The sequence below is a fragment of the Cervus elaphus genome, chromosome 29, assembly GCF_910594005.1.
Source record: "Cervus elaphus chromosome 29, mCerEla1.1, whole genome shotgun sequence".
NCBI lineage: Eukaryota > Metazoa > Chordata > Mammalia > Artiodactyla > Cervidae > Cervus > Cervus elaphus.
The window spans coordinates 48,995,401-49,012,625 of NC_057843.1; the positions used below are offsets into that span (position 1 = coordinate 48,995,401).

The 17,225-nt window shown below is 37.6% G+C and overlaps 1 protein-coding gene across 2 annotated transcripts in view; it reads right to left on the reverse strand.

Moving 5' to 3' along the window:
• The window catches only part of CARNMT1 (carnosine N-methyltransferase 1), a 41,481-nt gene that overhangs the window by 7,960 nt on the left and 16,296 nt on the right, over window positions 1–17,225 (reverse strand). For both annotated transcript variants that reach the window (XM_043890834.1, XM_043890835.1), the window contains 3 exons: window positions 12,749–12,889; window positions 11,629–11,807; window positions 9,505–9,618 (listed from right to left, as the gene is read on the reverse strand). In XM_043890834.1, the coding sequence (XP_043746769.1) occupies window positions 9,505–9,618; window positions 11,629–11,807; window positions 12,749–12,889 (434 nt within the window). The remainder of the gene's footprint in view (window positions 1–9,504; window positions 9,619–11,628; window positions 11,808–12,748; window positions 12,890–17,225) is intronic.

A 17,225-nucleotide genomic window follows, 5' to 3' on the forward strand; every position in this document is an offset into this window, starting at 1 on the left:
ACTAAAAAGCCTCTTGATGAAAGTAAAAGAGGAGAGTGAAAAAGTTGGCTTAAAGCTCAACATTCAGAAAACTAAGATCATGGCATCTGGTCCCATCACTTCATGGGAAATAGATGGGTAAACAGTGGAAACAATGGCTGACTTTATTTTTGGGGGGCTCCAAAGTCACTGCAGATGGTGACTGCAGCCATGAAATTAAAAGACGCTTACTCCTTGGAAGGAAAGTTATGACCAACCTATATAGCATATTAAAAAGCAGAGACACTACTTTGCCAACAAAGGTCTGTCTAGTCAAGGCTATGGTTTTTCCAGTGGTCATGTACGGATGTGAAAGTTGGGACTGTGAAGAAAGCAGAGCACCAAAGAATTGATGCTTTTGAACTGTGGTGTTGGAGAAGACTCTTGAGAGTCCCTTGGACTGCAAGGAGATCCAACCAGTCCATCCTAAAGGAGATCAGTCCTGGGTGTTCACTGGAAGGACTGATGCTGAAGCTGAAACTCCAGTACTTTGGCCACCTCATGCGAAGAGTTGACTCATTGGAAAAGACCCTGATGCTAGGAGGAATTGGGGCCAGGAGGAGAAAGCGGATGACAGAGGATGAGATGGCTGGATGGCATCACTGACTTGATGGACATGAGTTTGAGTCAACTCTGGGAGTTGGTGATGGACAGGGAGGCCTGGCGTGCTGCAATTCATGGAGTCGCAAAGAGTTGGATACAAACGAGCGACTGAACTGAACTAAGTTTCCATGTTTCTCTTTCCATACATCTCACCCTCTCCCGATGTCCATAAGTCTATTCTCTATGTCTTTTCTCCATTGCTGCCCTGTAAATAAATTCTTCAGAACCATTTTTCTAGATTCTGTATATGTGTGTTAGAATACGATATGTATCTTTCTCTTTCTGACTCACTTCACTCTGTATGATAGGTTCTAGGTTCATCCACCTCATCAGAACTGACTCAAATTGTTCTTTTTTTATGGCTGAGTAATATTCCATTGTGTATATGTACCACAACTTCTTTATCCATTCATCTGTCAATGGGCATCTAGATTGCTTCCATGTTCTAGCTATTGTAAATAGTGCTTCAATGAACAGTGGGATACATGTGTCTTTTTCAACCCTGGTTTCCTCAGAATATACTCCTAGGAGTGGGATTGCTGGGTCATATGGTGGTTTTATTCCTAGTTTTTTAAGGAATCCCCATACTGTCTTCCATAGTTGCTGTATCTGTTTACATCCCCACCAACAGTGCAAGAGCGTTCCCTTTTCTCCACACCCTCTCCAGAATTTATTATTTGTGGAATTTGTGATGATGCCCATTCTGACTGGTGTGAGGTGATATCTCATTGTAGTTTTGATTTGCATTTCTCTAATAATGAGTGATGTTGAGCATCTTTTCATGTGTTTGTTAGCCATCTGTATGTCTTCTTTGGAGAAATGTTGTTTAGGTCTTTTCCCCACTTTTTCACTGGGTTGTTTGTTTTCCTGGTATTGAGTTATATGAGCTGCTTGTATATTTTAGAAATTAATCCTTTGTCAGTTATTTCATTTGCCATTATTTTCTCCCATTCCTAGGGTTGTCTTTTCACCTTGCTTATAGTTTCCTTTCCTGTGCAAAAGCTTTCAAGTTTAATCAGGTCCCACTTGTTTACTTTTGTTTTTATTTCCATTACCCTAGGAGGTGGATCATAGAGGATTTTGCTTTGATTAATGTCATCGAGTGTTCTGTCTCTGTTTTTCTCTAAGAGTTTTATAGTTTCTGGTCTTACATTTAGGTCTTTAATCCATTTTGTCTTCACATTTTTTAATGGAAATACCAGAAGCAAAGAAACGTTTTTTCCTTGACTGTAAGTATAATGTACGCTCAATAACAGAAAGCTAACATAACTTGAATAACATAAAATAAAATCAAACCCATGTCCAGTCCTAATAAACACAGACAACCACTTGAAAACTTAATGTATCTCCTTGCAGTATCTCCTTTCCTTGATGCATTAGAATGAGATATTACATGTACAGTTTTGCATCTTATAGCCCAGGGAAACAAACAACTATAGCCAAGAACCAGCAGGAACAAGAGAAAGCAGAGGCTGACCTGCAAACAGCTGAGATGTCACAATTATCGCACTGAATACACTCCGTGTTTTCAGAGAAGTAAAAGACCATCAAGAAAATACATGCAGAGAACAGCACATTCTTAAATGACAAAGCCGACTAAAACCAAACAAACAAAATAACAAAAGTAACCTCCCCCCACACACACACAAAGTCCCCACCAAATGGAAATAAAATAGATATTAGACACAGTGAAAGAAAAAAATTGTGAATGGGAAGAAGATAGGTCAGAAAAAATTACCTAGAACGCAGGACAGAGAGACCAACACAAGAAAAAAAAATAGCAAGTAAAGCAAAGTGAAAGCTTTGTGAGTGAGTGTGCATTTCCAGAAGAAGAGAAAAAGAATGTGGGAGAGGAGGTATACAAAGAAATAATAACTGTTATTATTTATGTTGATGTTATGCTTGTCTCATATTGGCAAGTGGCGACCTGTTTTAAGCTAAGATTTTTCAGAACTGATGAAAAAATTTACAGACTCAGGTAGCCCAACAAACTGTATAGTTTTTAAAAAGAATAATTCATACCTGCATATAATATTGAGCCTGAAAAAAACTACAAAGTGAAAATCTTAAAAAACAAACCTGATTACTCAAAGAAGCAACAATTAAAATAGCTGAATTCTAAACAGCAAAAACAGAAACTGCTGGAATGACATCTTAAATGTGCTGAAAGCTATATGCCAACTTTGCACTCCATACCTAGAGTTGCTATAGAACTAGAAGTATCAGCATAAACTCACAGTCTGTAAACATGACCTCGTTTATGGACATAGAAGGATACATACATATACTTATAAAAAGGCCTAGAAGCAACACCATGACGGTGGGAGAACCCAGAATTTCATCTCTACATACCATTCCCCATTAAATGGAACCAGAAATCCTTGGAAAAACTGGCTGATCTCAGGAGAAAAAGTGGAAGATGAGCCCAGAATACCTAGTTGTGCCAGAAAGGAGATGCTCAGACAATGGCAGGGATATGTCAAAAGGACATAGGAGCCAGCTTGAAGGAGATCCCATTTTGTTGAATCTGGGATACATTTATTTAAATCATTTATATCCTTAAGGTTCTAAAAGTTCCAGTTAAGAGACAGTGATTATTAGACTAGATGAAGTGAAGTGGAAGTTGCTCAGATGTGTAAAACTCTTTGCAACCCCGTGGACTATACAGTCCATGGAGTTTTCCAGGTCAGAATACTGGAGTGGGTAGCCATTCCCTTCTCCAGGGGATCTTCCCCAACCCAGGGATTGAACTGAGGTCTCCCTCATTGCAGGTGGATTCTTTACCAGCTGAGCCACCAGGGAAGCAAAATTTAACTATATGCTGTATATAAGAGATACATCTAAAACATAAAGATACAGAAAGGATTTAAGTATTGAAACATGTAAATTATGATATGTGAAACAAATTGCCAGTCCAGGTTCGATGCATGATATAGGGTGCTCAGGGCTGGTGCACTGGGATGACCCAAAGGGATGGGATGGGGAGGAACGTGGGTGAGGGATTCAGGATGGGGAACACATGTACACTCAATGTTGGATTCATGTCAATGTGTGGCAAAACCAATACAATAAAGAAAATAAATAAATAAAACTGGAAAAAAAGAAAAAAAGATCCACCATACAATTACTAAAAGCTCTGTAACTATATTAATATGCCCACTTAAATAAACATGGCTTGCATCCGTGCAAAACAGATAGCCGGTACCCAAATCCCAGCAAAAAGCTTTATAGGCAGGGTAGGGAGATGTTGCAGGTAGAAGTAGGATGACTGGCGGTCACTGTCCAATCATTTTCCAATGCAGACTTTTAATTAATCCTCTTCTTTTCTGTCCTGCATTTCATCCTCACTCTTTATTAGGCCATGCTTTCATAAATTCTGCTCCTTTTCCATTCAGTTTTTCCAGTGAATTAAATTTCTGGTCTCCTGGCTAAGCATGGTCTGGAAATGGGCATAAGGTGGGTGTCTTGGTTACATAAGAGGTCAGCTATTCCCTACATATAGACTTTCAATTTATGTTTGTTTCATTTGGTGCCTCATTTTCCATGGTTATTCCAGGCCAACTGGCTGTATTCACATTGGTTTCTTTGCAAAACTTATCCACCTACTCCATCTTCTAAAATATTGTTACATTCTTTTGTCCCCTGATGACATCCTGCCATTCTTTATCCATGTTTATAACTTTTTATAAACTGTTAACATGATCTCAATGAGGAACTAATGTATGTGTCCAATGTGTCCAATCATCTACCTTTTATAGGCAATCTCTCATGTTTTTAAAAATTCTGTAGCTTTACAGTGCTCTAAATTCTGATAGGCTCCATTTCTCATTACACATTACAAAGATCCCCTTTGGTACTTTTAACTTGTTAATTCTTCCAGATGAAGGTAGATTCACTTTGGTAACTGCCTGCCTTCCACTTTCCAACTATGTATCAGGGCATGAGTGTACACACAGACACAGACACACACACACACACACTCCTTCACCCCCACTTTTAAAACTAAATTACATATAGATGCATTTAAGGGGTACTAGTCACCATGAAAAACAGGATGCATAGGCATTTTTCTGCATTTTGCCAAATCAGAGCCTTTCCCAAAGGATATATGCATACATAACAGTTCCCTTGAAAAGCTCACTAGTTTTCCCAAACCTGCAAAACATTCAAGTGAGTACCTTAAATACCCCTCAGAGCATTTTATAAGTTAATAATATTCCCAACTCTAATTTCATACACTATGGCAAATTTTTCATTATAATTTAACTTCCAACATAACTTTTTAGTATTCCAGAATGGCTAGTGGGCACATTTCTCATTACATATGAATATACTGATATTCTGGTCTATATAAGCATCAGTTCAGTTGCATCCAACTCTTTGCGACCCCATGAACCGCAGCATACCAGGCCTCCCTGTCCATCACCAACTCCCAGAGTTTATACAAACTCATGTCCATTGAGTCAGTGATGCCATCCAACCATCTCATCCTCTGTCCGTCCCCTTCTCCTACCTTCAATCTTTCCCAGCATCAGGGTCTTTCAAATGAGTCAGTTCTTCACATCAGGTGGCCAAAGTATTCGAGTTTCAGCTTTAGCATCAGCCCTTCCCATGAATATTCCGGACTGATTTCCTTTAGGATGGACTGGTTGGATCTCCTTGCAGTCCAAGGGACTCTCAAGAGTCTTCTCCAACACCACAGTTCAAAAGCATCAATTCTTTGGCGCTCAGCTTTCTTCACAGTCCAACTCTCACGTCCATACATGACTACTGGAAAGACCACAGCCTTGACTAGATGGACCTTTGTTGGCCAAGTAATGTCTTTGCTTTATAATATGTTGTCTAGGTCTGTCATAACTTTTCTTCCAAGGAGTAAGCGTCTTTTAATTTCATGGCTACAGTCGCCATCTGCAATGATTTTGAAGCCCCCCAAAATAAAGTCTGTCACTGTTTCCACTATTTCCCCATCTATTTGCCGTGAAGTGACGGGACTGGATGCCCTGATCTTAGTTTTCTGAATGTTGAGCTTTAAGCCAACTTTTTCACTCTCCTCTTTCACTTTCATCAAGAGGCTCTTTAGTTCCTCTTCACTTTCTGCCATAAGGGTGGTGTCATCTGCATAAGTTAGAGCCCCAAGGGGCTGGGGACACATTCTCAGTTTACAGATGAAACTAATTTTCCAAGTCCACATGACTGAAGCTCAAAACACAGGAATGTTATGAATTTACCAATGTAAATGCCATTTTATCATCATGTCTCTTAGCAGCCAATCTTCTGTGGCATCTTACTCTGATCCTTATTTCAAATTCTAAAACAATACATCCATTTATACACATAACAGTTAACTCCAAGTGAGGAAGAAGCACTAGATTCCTGCCCTTGTAAAACTTAGAAACTAGTAGGGGAAACAAAATGATGAGTGACTACACCACAATGCATTAAATGCTGACAGACTTGTGAGAATATAAAAGAGAAATAACATAATATTTAACCCAATCTGAAAGGATCTTCTGAGCAGTGTTAAAGAGCACATAGGGAAGAGCCAAATGAAAATCGAGAGGAAACAGAAAGGGCTTTCTAGGTCAGAAGACTAGTGCCTGAGGTAAGGACAAGGAAGGGCAGCAAAAACAAAACAAAAACATGAAGCTGGGAGACAAGACAGAAGAGAGATCACAAAGGGCCCTGTACACGCCCAGAAGGGTTTAGGTTACCAACAAAGCTAGACTGTCATGCAGGAGAGATCTGATAAGAATAGATTTGCACATTGGGAAGACCACTCTGGTGGTAAATGGAGAACTGAAAGGAGGGTAAAGCGTTGAAGATAACTTTACAAGTACAGTGGTTGAGAAACCCTGGATTATAAAGAGATATAAGAGCTATTAATGAGTTTTAGGAGGTAAAACTTATAGACTGACTAGATGCACATGGAGAAGAAAGGTTAAACGCCTATACCAGTTTTCTGGTTGGGGAAATCTGAGTAGATGATGGAACACAAAAGGCAAAGGGGAAGCATGGGCATCATTTCCTCCAGGCACATGCATCAGGAAGCATCTGTGGTGCATCCAAGTTGGACACCCTGGCTTGGAGCATAAGAGAAACTCCCTGGTAAGAAGAGTGGAAGCCCTCTTCTTAACTGATCTCATGTTAACAAACATGCTGCATTAACTGTGATGCCAATGACAGACCACAGGCCACACCTCAGCACATCTAGTCTTATCGAACAGTTTACTTACCAAGGGCCACATGTATTTGCTCCAGGCGGTTGTAACTGTTGTTGTTATAGAACTTAGTAACATATTAATAAACCAATAAACATTCAAAAAGAAAAATTGTTTCTATGAAAGTTAAGTCAAATGGTCTGGAAATACACAGAACCTTACATAACTCAATAACTGGTATGAAAAATTTTAGACACAGAAACACACAGTCAGAATAAAGGTAAGTTACAGACTGACCCAGTGCAAGCCTGCAGAGGTAGCTGATTAGGCAGTCAAGGGGTTGGATCTGGGCTGTCAGCCCATCTGCCATATATAAGCTCCACAACTTTTCTGCTAGTTACTTAACCCAAGATTCAGTTTCTTCAACTATATAGTAAACCCCATTTCAACATATGGTTGTTCTGAGACTACACAGATATTTTGTAAGTGGCCAACATTATGCCTAACCACAAGGAAGCAAATACCCAGTTGGCAATGCTATCTTTTAGTCATTCCTTCAGAAAAGGAGTACTTCTCTTTTAAGGAAGACTCATAAGTTTGAGATACTTGCTTCATATCATGGCTATATATTACGCTGCTCTCATCTGTCCTATGGACTTCTAAAAAGAAGTTTGGAAAAGACCTACTATGACCTGGAGGCTTAGACCTACTGACTACATCTCTGGTAAGCTAAATCATTAAAGAGAGCAAGTGACAGAACCTACCAACAGAACTACACAAATACTCAAGACCAAGAACTCAATATTTACTTGACTTTTATGTATTTACTCGACTTTTATGTATATACTCTTTCTTAATAAGGATTATCTATCTTACTAAAAAAAGAAAAGTACATTTACCTTAATTATCATTATTTCCCCTTTATTTTAAAGGAACAGGATAAAATGGGCAATTTCCCTTAGGCTTTGGATGGAAAGGACCATGTGATACTCATCATTTGATTTCTAGCAACTAGCAATAAGATGCAGTAAAAAGGTTTTTGCATAAATGAAGTTATATTTCTACTCTTTCTTAAATTTAAAGGAGATACATAAGTTATCATACCTCCTCTTTCCCCATACATATATACACCAGGGAGGAGGATTTCATGGGAGAGATTAAGTGCTTCCCCTTCAATGTTTCATTACAGAAATTTTAAAAGACCACTCTCCTGAACAGAAGTGCTGTTTCTCCATGGAGTGGAGAATTGGGAAGATGAGGGGATGATTATCATTGAATTAATAATTAGTACCTCTTTGGGCTTCCCTGTAGCTCAGTCAGTAAAGAATCTGCTTGCAATGCAGGAGACCTAGGTTCAATTGCTGAGTCAGGAAGATCCCCTGGAGAAGGAAATGGCAACCCACTCTAGTATTTTTGCCTGGAGAATCCCATGGACAGAGGAGCCTGGTGGGCTACAGTCCATGGGCTCGCAAGAGTTGGACACGACTTAGTAACTAAACCACCACCACCTCTTTGAAATTATGGCTGCTATGAGACTGACCTAGTATGGATACACAACTTTTGGGGGTTCCACTGCTTTTGGAGGGACTAGCTATGATTGGAGGAACTGCACCACTAACTAGAATGCAGTGTAAAGTAAACTATGAAGGTTTTAAAACACGTACAACATTGCAAGAGAGTTCCCTTTTCTCCACACCCTTTCCAGCATTTATTGTTTGTAGATATTTTGGTGATGGCCATTCTGACCAGTGTGAAGTGATACTTCATTGTAGTTTTGATTTGCATTTCTAATAATGAGTGATGTTGAGCATCTTTTAACGTGTTTATTAGCCATCTCTGTGTCTTCTTTGGAGAAATGCCTGCACTTTGGTGGGATATAAATTGATACGGCTATTATAGAGAACCGTAGGGAGATTCCTTAAAAAAGCGAGGAATAAAAATATCATACAATGCAACAATCTCACCATGGTTCCAAAACCATCATTGGAAAAGACACATGTACCCCAATGCTCACTGCAGCACTGTTTATAAGAGCTAGGACATGGAGGCAACCTAGATGTCCACTGACAGATGAATGGATAAAGAAGTTGTGGTACATATATAATGGAATATTACTCAGCCATAAAAAAAATGCAGAGTAAATTCTGATGAAGTAAATGAACCTAGAGCCTGTTATACAGAGTGAAGTATGTCAGAAAGAGGAAAACAAATACTGTATATTAACGCATGTACATGGAGTCTGGAAAGACAGTACTGATGAACCTATTTGCAGGGCTGCAGTGGAGACACAGACATAATGAGCAGACCTGTGGACTCAGTGGAAGAGGGAGAGGGTGGGACGAATTAAGAGTAGCATGGAAAAATATACATTGCCACATGTACGGTGGATAGCCAGTGACAATTTGCTGTACGATGAAGGAAACTCAAACCTGGTGCTCTGTGACAACAGAGAGGGGTGGAATGGGCTGGGAGATGGAAGACAGGTTCAGGAGGAAGGGGGCATATGTGACATACGGCTGATTCATGTTGAGGTATGGCAGAAACCAACACGGTAATTATATAGCAAATTATCCTCCAATTAAAAATATATTATGAAAAAAACCGAACGTAAAACATAATGACAACTTTCGTGAATATTTAGTACTATGTGTGAAGTTACCAAATGCAGGACAGCTATAAGTACTCAGATTAATGTAGAAGTTCTAATAAATACTGAGGAACTTACCTAGATTTATCCAAATTCCACCTGGCTTGAGTATTTTCCATATTGTATCAATATAATCAATTACATTGTGAGCTGTGTCTATGAAGAAACAGGTAGCAATACAGTCCCAGGTATCTATTTAAGGAAAATCAAATTACTACATGTTATGCTATTTTGCCTTTCTTTTCATGAATTCTATAAATGAACCAGTTACCTCTTTACAGATATGAATATTTAACTGCAGAGGTATAGAAGCTAAACCCTTCCAATCAAATACTATAATCTAGGCAACCAAATAATCATTTACAAAATACGCCGTCATTCATAAAAGCTTTTATTGCTAATTTGATAACGTAACCAATTTGGAAATCATTTTTGATAACCTATATCACTATATCTTCACCAAATAATATTTATGAGTTTTATTTATAATCTTTTCAATTTCTAGCTTTATTTAAATCAGTTATGATGACTCTAATAAAAATTTTAAGAATTAAAGATTTTTTTAAATTTAAAAATAAAACCAGTTGCAATGAAAGTAACAGTCATTTTAAGTTGTGATTTAAACCAGTGTTAACTACCAATTCTGGAAGGTTTCAAAAAAGACTGAATGCATCTGTTGCCACGTGAGAAATGAATGGTATCAAAATACACAAGCGTCCACCAGTACTTGGGGGAAATGCCAGTTAAAAGGGGGGATGGGACAGTCAGCAGCAGAGGGTGAAAAGCCAACAGAGAACCGTCTGCCTTCTGGAGCTGGAGGCCGTGGCTTGGCACAGAGACAGAAGAGACTGCGCTGAAAGTGGCGGTCTGTACAGATAAGGCCCTTCATCCAACCGGGGGTCACCTTCCCCAGCTCCTCTTTCAAACCGTGCTCCAGAAGAAAGTCATTTTTACTTGCCAAAGCAATGTTTTTCATTATCTCACTTCTATTTTGAGACCCTGCTCCCTGACTTATGCTAACACCACGTCTCTCCTTGTACCTTCAGCGCAGGACCTCCCAGTGCCGGCATTCAGGGAAAAACAGTCACTTCACTACCTCGTTACTCTCCTGCTCTCCTCTCTCCAAGGCCTCCCGTTCCGCTTTGAGGACAATTTGAAGTCTTAGCTATGGCCTACAAGTTTGTCTCACCAAACCCTCTCTAACCTCACCTCCCATCACCCGCCCACTGCTCACATCACAGCCAAACTGATCCTCTAGCTCTTCTTGAGCAGAGCAAGTATCCGTCACACCCCGGAATCCTCCTTCCTTTGCGTTTCCTCTGTCTGCAACCCTTTCCCCCATATATCTGAATGACTTGCCTCTTCAGTCTTACAAGGTTCTCTGCTCAATTTTTAAGTCCCCCCTAAGAAAGACCTTCTTGGTAATTCCATATAAAACAGCAGACCCTCCCCAGCCAATCATTATCCCCTTTACCTGCCTTATTTTTCTTCCTCACAATATTAATTTGTTATTGCCTCTCTCCAAACTAGAATACGGGTTCCCTGTGAACAGGACCTTTGTTTTCCTCATTGCTGTCTCTGCAGGACCTGGCATGTACCTCCTACTTAGCAGGTGCTCAACAAATACCTGTTAAACAAACAAACTTGCTCACCCCTCAGCCTTCTTTTTTTCTTTTTATTGACAAGTCTCTCTCCTCTTTCCCCATTAACATCTCCCTTTCTCTAATGACTAGCTCAAATTTCTTCTACCTTTTGCCAGGCTCAAGTCCAAACTTCACAGTCTGATTGTAAAGGGCCTCCACACTCTGGAACCAACCTACTTCTCTAGCCTCATCGCCCATTAAATCCCACAAAGTCCTTTTTCCTTGTAGCCAGGCCATTCCATCATCCCTAATTACCTACTCATTCATATCTTTGTACCTCTGAATGCCATTCCTCCCTATTCTTCAAGTCACTGTCCATGTTGTCTTATATTAATAGACCCAACAGAGTCTAAATTTCTCAACTGCAGATCCCATATTTCTTTATAGTTCCCATGACTGTCTTACAGATAACTCTGAAAATATTCTATTGATAAACTGTCACTGAACTATACCTTAAATTCTACCATCAAAATGAATAACAACTTTGGCTCAGTACAAAATTAGCTCATTAAATTTAGAATAAAGGATGTGATTTTTAAAATGCTTGCTTTGGACTTACTGCACTCTGAGTATATCTCCTGAAAATCTCCTGCTGTCATAGAAAAGTTAGAACCAGGAGGAAGACTGTGGGGGTCAACATCAGGGAAAAAGATGGGTCGAATCTGATCAGCTGACCTCCGGTTATTGCTAAACTGATGAATCCAGGGATAAAGCTTATATTTATTAATTTCAGAACATCTGTAAAATATGAGCATAAAATTCAGTGTTAACTAAATATTTTACCAAGAAAATCTACTTTAAATACCAAAATTTATAATCTGATTGAAGATTTACTTATATAACTAAAAAAAGGGTTACCACTATACTCTACCCAATTATCTGAAACTCCACATATGCATGTAGATGAGTAACCAATCATGGATTAAAAGACAGAAACAAAGTTAAGGTAAATTCAGATATGCAGATGTGCTGTTCATTCAAATTTTTAAACACATACTGTTAAAACTTGAGCCCAAGTGAAAAACAGTCTATTTTTTTTTTCAAAAAATGGTATGTTTTGTTACCTAATTATTTTAATTTTTTTGTAACACTCTCCTTTTTACCTTTTCACTAACTTCTAACTCACACTGCTACCAAGACAACATATTGTTTAAACAAGGCAGCTATTTATTTTTTCTCTAACATACCTCTTCTGGATTTAAAGACTATTTTCCACTACTTTATAAATGAGGCCACAGAAGTTCTGAGAAATCTTTCCAACTCAGTTATGTGGAGTCATTTTATGAGAATTTGATTAAGTAAAAAAAATGTGATCACCACATTAAAATCTTATCCCACTAAAGAAACAAAGGGCTGAATAAGCTTAAGGAACAATAAGAAAACACTCCTTCCTGGACAATACTCAGCCCTAAATTCTGCAGAGAAATCATTTCAGTTTCATGAATACCCAATCACTTTTTAAAACATCCCTTACCCATCCTGTTCAACATTCTGTTAACTAGGCAACCAATGAAAGTAGTAACTGTATAAGCAATTTAATTTCGATACAAGAAACACTTATGATATATACCATAATTAGACACTATGCACTTCTCTTCAAATTCAGAATTTTTCAAAAATAGGGTAAGTCAATCCGATTCTGAGAAATTACTGTTTCTAGCAAAAAGTAAATTAAATACCTGTTGAGTACAAAGTTGGAAGAAAAAAGCATAAAAAAACTCCATTCATTTCCTTGACAAGCATAACCTAGCATAGCTATTTCCCAGGCCAGTCTTCCTAGTCCAGCACCAGGTACCAGAATATTTACTTTAGAAGGATCCCTGAAATGAAATAAGGCAATTATGTCCAAACTCCTCAAAGGAAAGGGCAGGAAAAAAAAAGACAAAATCCATATTAACAATTAAAAACTTAAGATATTTAATAAGAATAAGCTCACTCAATGCTCTAACTTCTTAAATTTGAGAAATACTTCTAAATATCAATGAGAAATAAGCATATAAGGAATTATCAAATGTTAGCAGACTAGGGTTTTATCCCCAAAGTATTATTTTTCAGAAGAAAAATAATGAAGATACGCCTAGCTATCACCTGTCTTGGAAAGACAAGTCATTCCAAAGGAATCTCTGTACATAACAAAGAAACTGAACACAATTATTTCAGCAAATGAAACAGTAAAAACAAAACTTTATTTCTAAATTCTGTTTCTAATACAATGGTTTATATAGCCAAATCAAGTACAAGCAGATTTTAATGTGTCAGGTCTCTCTTTAAAATCTGATATATTTCAGTTGGCAGAAGAATTTGGAGCTGGGATATTCTTATAAGGAAGATAGGGAACTGCTTTCTAATTGAGCACTGCTGTTGTTGTGGTTAAGTTGCTCAGTTGTGTCCAACTCTCTGCAACCCCATGATCTGCAGCCCGCCAGGCTCCTCTGTCCATGAGATTTCCCAGGCAAGAATACTAGAGTGGGTTGCCATTTCCTTCTTCACTAATTGAACATACATAATGGCAAAGACATCACACCATGCCATAGGTTTGCAACCAAACTGTTCTCCACTTACTACCATGACCTTACCATCACAAATTTCCTTTGCTATTACATCTGCCATTCTACTTTCAGATCACCAAAAAGCCTTAGCAAAGCAAAGACCTTTCAGGACTTCTGGCTCAATATAATCTTAAGGAAACTAAAATGGTATTCTTGTGGAAAACCAAAGAAAAAAGTATATAATCAGCTGTTATCACGTCAATGAAAAGGGAATTTCACTACTGTCTGTATTCCCCAAATTTAGCTCATAAAACAAATCCAGTTTCCAAATCTACTCCCATGAACACTTCTTTATCTTTAAACTGTATGGTCTTTAAGTTTGATGTGCTCCAAAACAGCAACAGGACTTTTTACTAGCAGCTCATATGATAACCTTTAGCATTCCCCACTTTGAAAACAAACGAACGAAAAAAAAAAAGAAAGAAAAAGAAAACAAACGAACAGAACTATGGGGCTTTTCAAAATTCAGTCTACAAATATAGTAACAAGAGGATTTGTCTAGGGTCTTTCAATCTTAGATATATATGGAACATATATTTGTATAAAAACCTCAAAGAAGTCTATTTAGCCTGTTTCACAGCTGAATTTTATATATACAATAAGGCATACATTGAAATTTGTTAAAAAATGATTTCTGACAAATAGGCTTATTGTGATTAGTAAGATATTCTTTAATACTTGACATGGGCAAACTAAAACCAAGGTGCCTTATAAAAGTTTTCACTAAGATAAAATAAAATGTTGCCTTTTCATTCCAGATTATATACAATATGTCCATGTGTATGAACACTTTGATTTTTAATAAAGAAAATGGGAACATCTCATTTGGTTCACGCCTACCTATATGGGTTATCTAACATATTTTTAACACATATTTTTTACACACATATTTTTAACACTAGATTTTAAAAACCTCCTATCTGTAGGACACCATGCTGGCCCTTGTATAAAGGACTCATCATCATCTTCTACGCCCTTCTAGACCCAGCAAAACATTTACTCTCTAGAACTACCTCTTATCTTTTCTCAGTTTCTATTTGTCCAATCAAAAACATGCATTTTCCCCAAGTGGCTCTGTTCAGCAATTTTTTTAAAAAAATCAAGGTAATACAACAGAAAATATAAAGGATCTGGAAGTAAATTCATAGAATATTTAAATCTTTATCCAAATAATCAATAATAATCAATTTCTAAGAAAGTAAAAGACTACCATGCAGAAATTAGAAATCATGCCAACCTTAATTTAAAGGAAAGTTGTATTAATAACAGTACTAATATTTTATTCACTTAAAGTTAGCTTTAAAAAAAAAAAAAAGTTAGCTTTTTGACAGCTATTATTAAGTACTCCTGAACTAATCAAGCTTTAGAATTCTATTCCTACCTTGTGGCAGAAAGTTTCTATATAGAACTGCTATTGAAAGGCTGTCCTAAAGCCACAGAATAAAGAATATAGCAAGCCTTACCTTAAGAGTTAATAGAGATTACTATAGATCTACCAATTATTTGTATTAAGAAAAAAAAGATTTCAGTAGACATACTAAAGGAAACACATAAAACAAACTAAGAACTGAAAAACTGATCAAGAATCAAGCAATGAATGGGAGAATTTTTTGCCAAACCTTTGCTCTTAGAATTTTTTTTTTCTATTGGGTCTTCATATAAGGGACATTAACAGCATACAAGAAAAAGTCTCTAATCACAATGTATATAAAACAAAGGCTTTCTAAAAGGCATTTTCAACTGAGTCTTTATGAAGTCTAGGGCATTTTCTATGAAAATAAGAGAAATGTAAATTTAAGTTTAGACCTTTTCGGTGAGCTGACTTTAAACTTAGAAAACCAGGAGCCATATAATTAATATGTGCCTCAGTAATCAAGTGTTGCCTGCTTGAGATTCTTAGCAAAAAACTGGCATGTAAACAAGTGTATGTAGTTATTAGGCTGGACTATGGATGAGCAATCTTTTTTGCCTTTTCATACTGTTCATGGGATTCTCAAGGCAAGAATACTGAAGTGGTTTGTCATTCCCTCCTCCAGTGATGCAGGGAAAGATTGAAGGTGGGAGGAGAAGGGGACAACAGAGGATGAGATGTTTGGATGGCATCACCGACTCAATGCACATGAATTTGAGTAGGGTCTGGGAGTTGGTGACGGACAGGGAAGCCTGGTGTGCTGCAGTCCATGGGGTCGCAGAGTCGGACACAACTGAGCTATTGAACTGAATTGATGGATAAGCAATATATTTACTACAAATGTAACACCTCTGATAATAGTGGGAAACTTCCAATGCTCTTCCAGACAAGCAAGAATAAAGAGTACAGAGAGCCCTTGTGGGTTTGAAGAGGCCATGGCTGCACCGTGGTTGGCCATGTTTATACCAGCCTTTGCTCTCCAGCTATTTTACTGTCAGTAAATGCTGTTCTTGGGAGAAGTTTCCTTTATTGTACACAGAATAATTTTTGCACAGTACCTGCAAATAAGCAAATTCCAACACACAAAATACTTTTTCTTGGTGTGTCAGCATGATGACACTTGGCTGACCCCTGGTGGTAAGTGTTAGGTACAACTTTCAAGGGTTTGGTTCTATTACAATCACAATTCACACGGTGGAAGCCACCACCCACATGTGGCTGCTACATACTTAAAATATGATTAGTTCTATTGAAATGTGCTACATGTATAAAATAAATGCCAATATTCAAAGACAGTATAAAGGAATGTAAAATATCTCATTAAAATCTTGTATACCGTAACATATGTTAACATGTTTTAGATATACTGGGTTATTAAAGTATATTATTAATCTCACCTGTTTCACTTTTCATGTGACTACTAGAAAATTTAAAAGTAACACAGGTGACTTGCAATGTATTTCTATTGAACACGGCTAATCCATACAGAGAACTCATAAACACATGATTTTGGGCAAAAAACAATTGTGAAATGACATCACAAACCATTGAATGATCTTTTAAAACATACAGAATACAATATGTTATTCATATATGTATATATAAACATGTAGCTAATGTAGAAAGCTAAGATTAGAATAACAAATTTATGCTAGTTGTTATCTCCAGAAAGAGAGAAGAATGTGCTCTGTATGGTCTGCAGAGCAGTTTCAACTGATAAACAACAACAAAGAGATCTAAAATAAATATGGCAAAATGTCAAGGTTTAATAGAGATGGATGTTGAGACACTTTATTCAAACTAGAAAATGGTTTAGAAATCAGAATTTGTGTCTAGTCCCTTCAAAAGTATGGTCCCAACTTAGTTATCTACTTCCAACAAAGAACTTCGTACATCACCAAGACAACTTCTCATCAATTCCAGAAAACACTTTCTCACCTTAATCTTGAGAGCTCCAACATACCTGCAGAAACTTAAATGATCACCTTATCTATAAAGTCTTTCTTTTCCCAAATATCCCAGGCAAAGCTTTAACTCACTCCTCAGCGCTTTCAGTGCTTCATTCATACCTTTCTTTATATGCCCAGTTCATCACTTTGCTTCTGTCATTTAATACAGGGGTCAGCAATTATAACCCACTAGCCAGTCACCTGTATTTGTAAAAAGGCTTTATTGGAACACAGCCATGCCCATTCA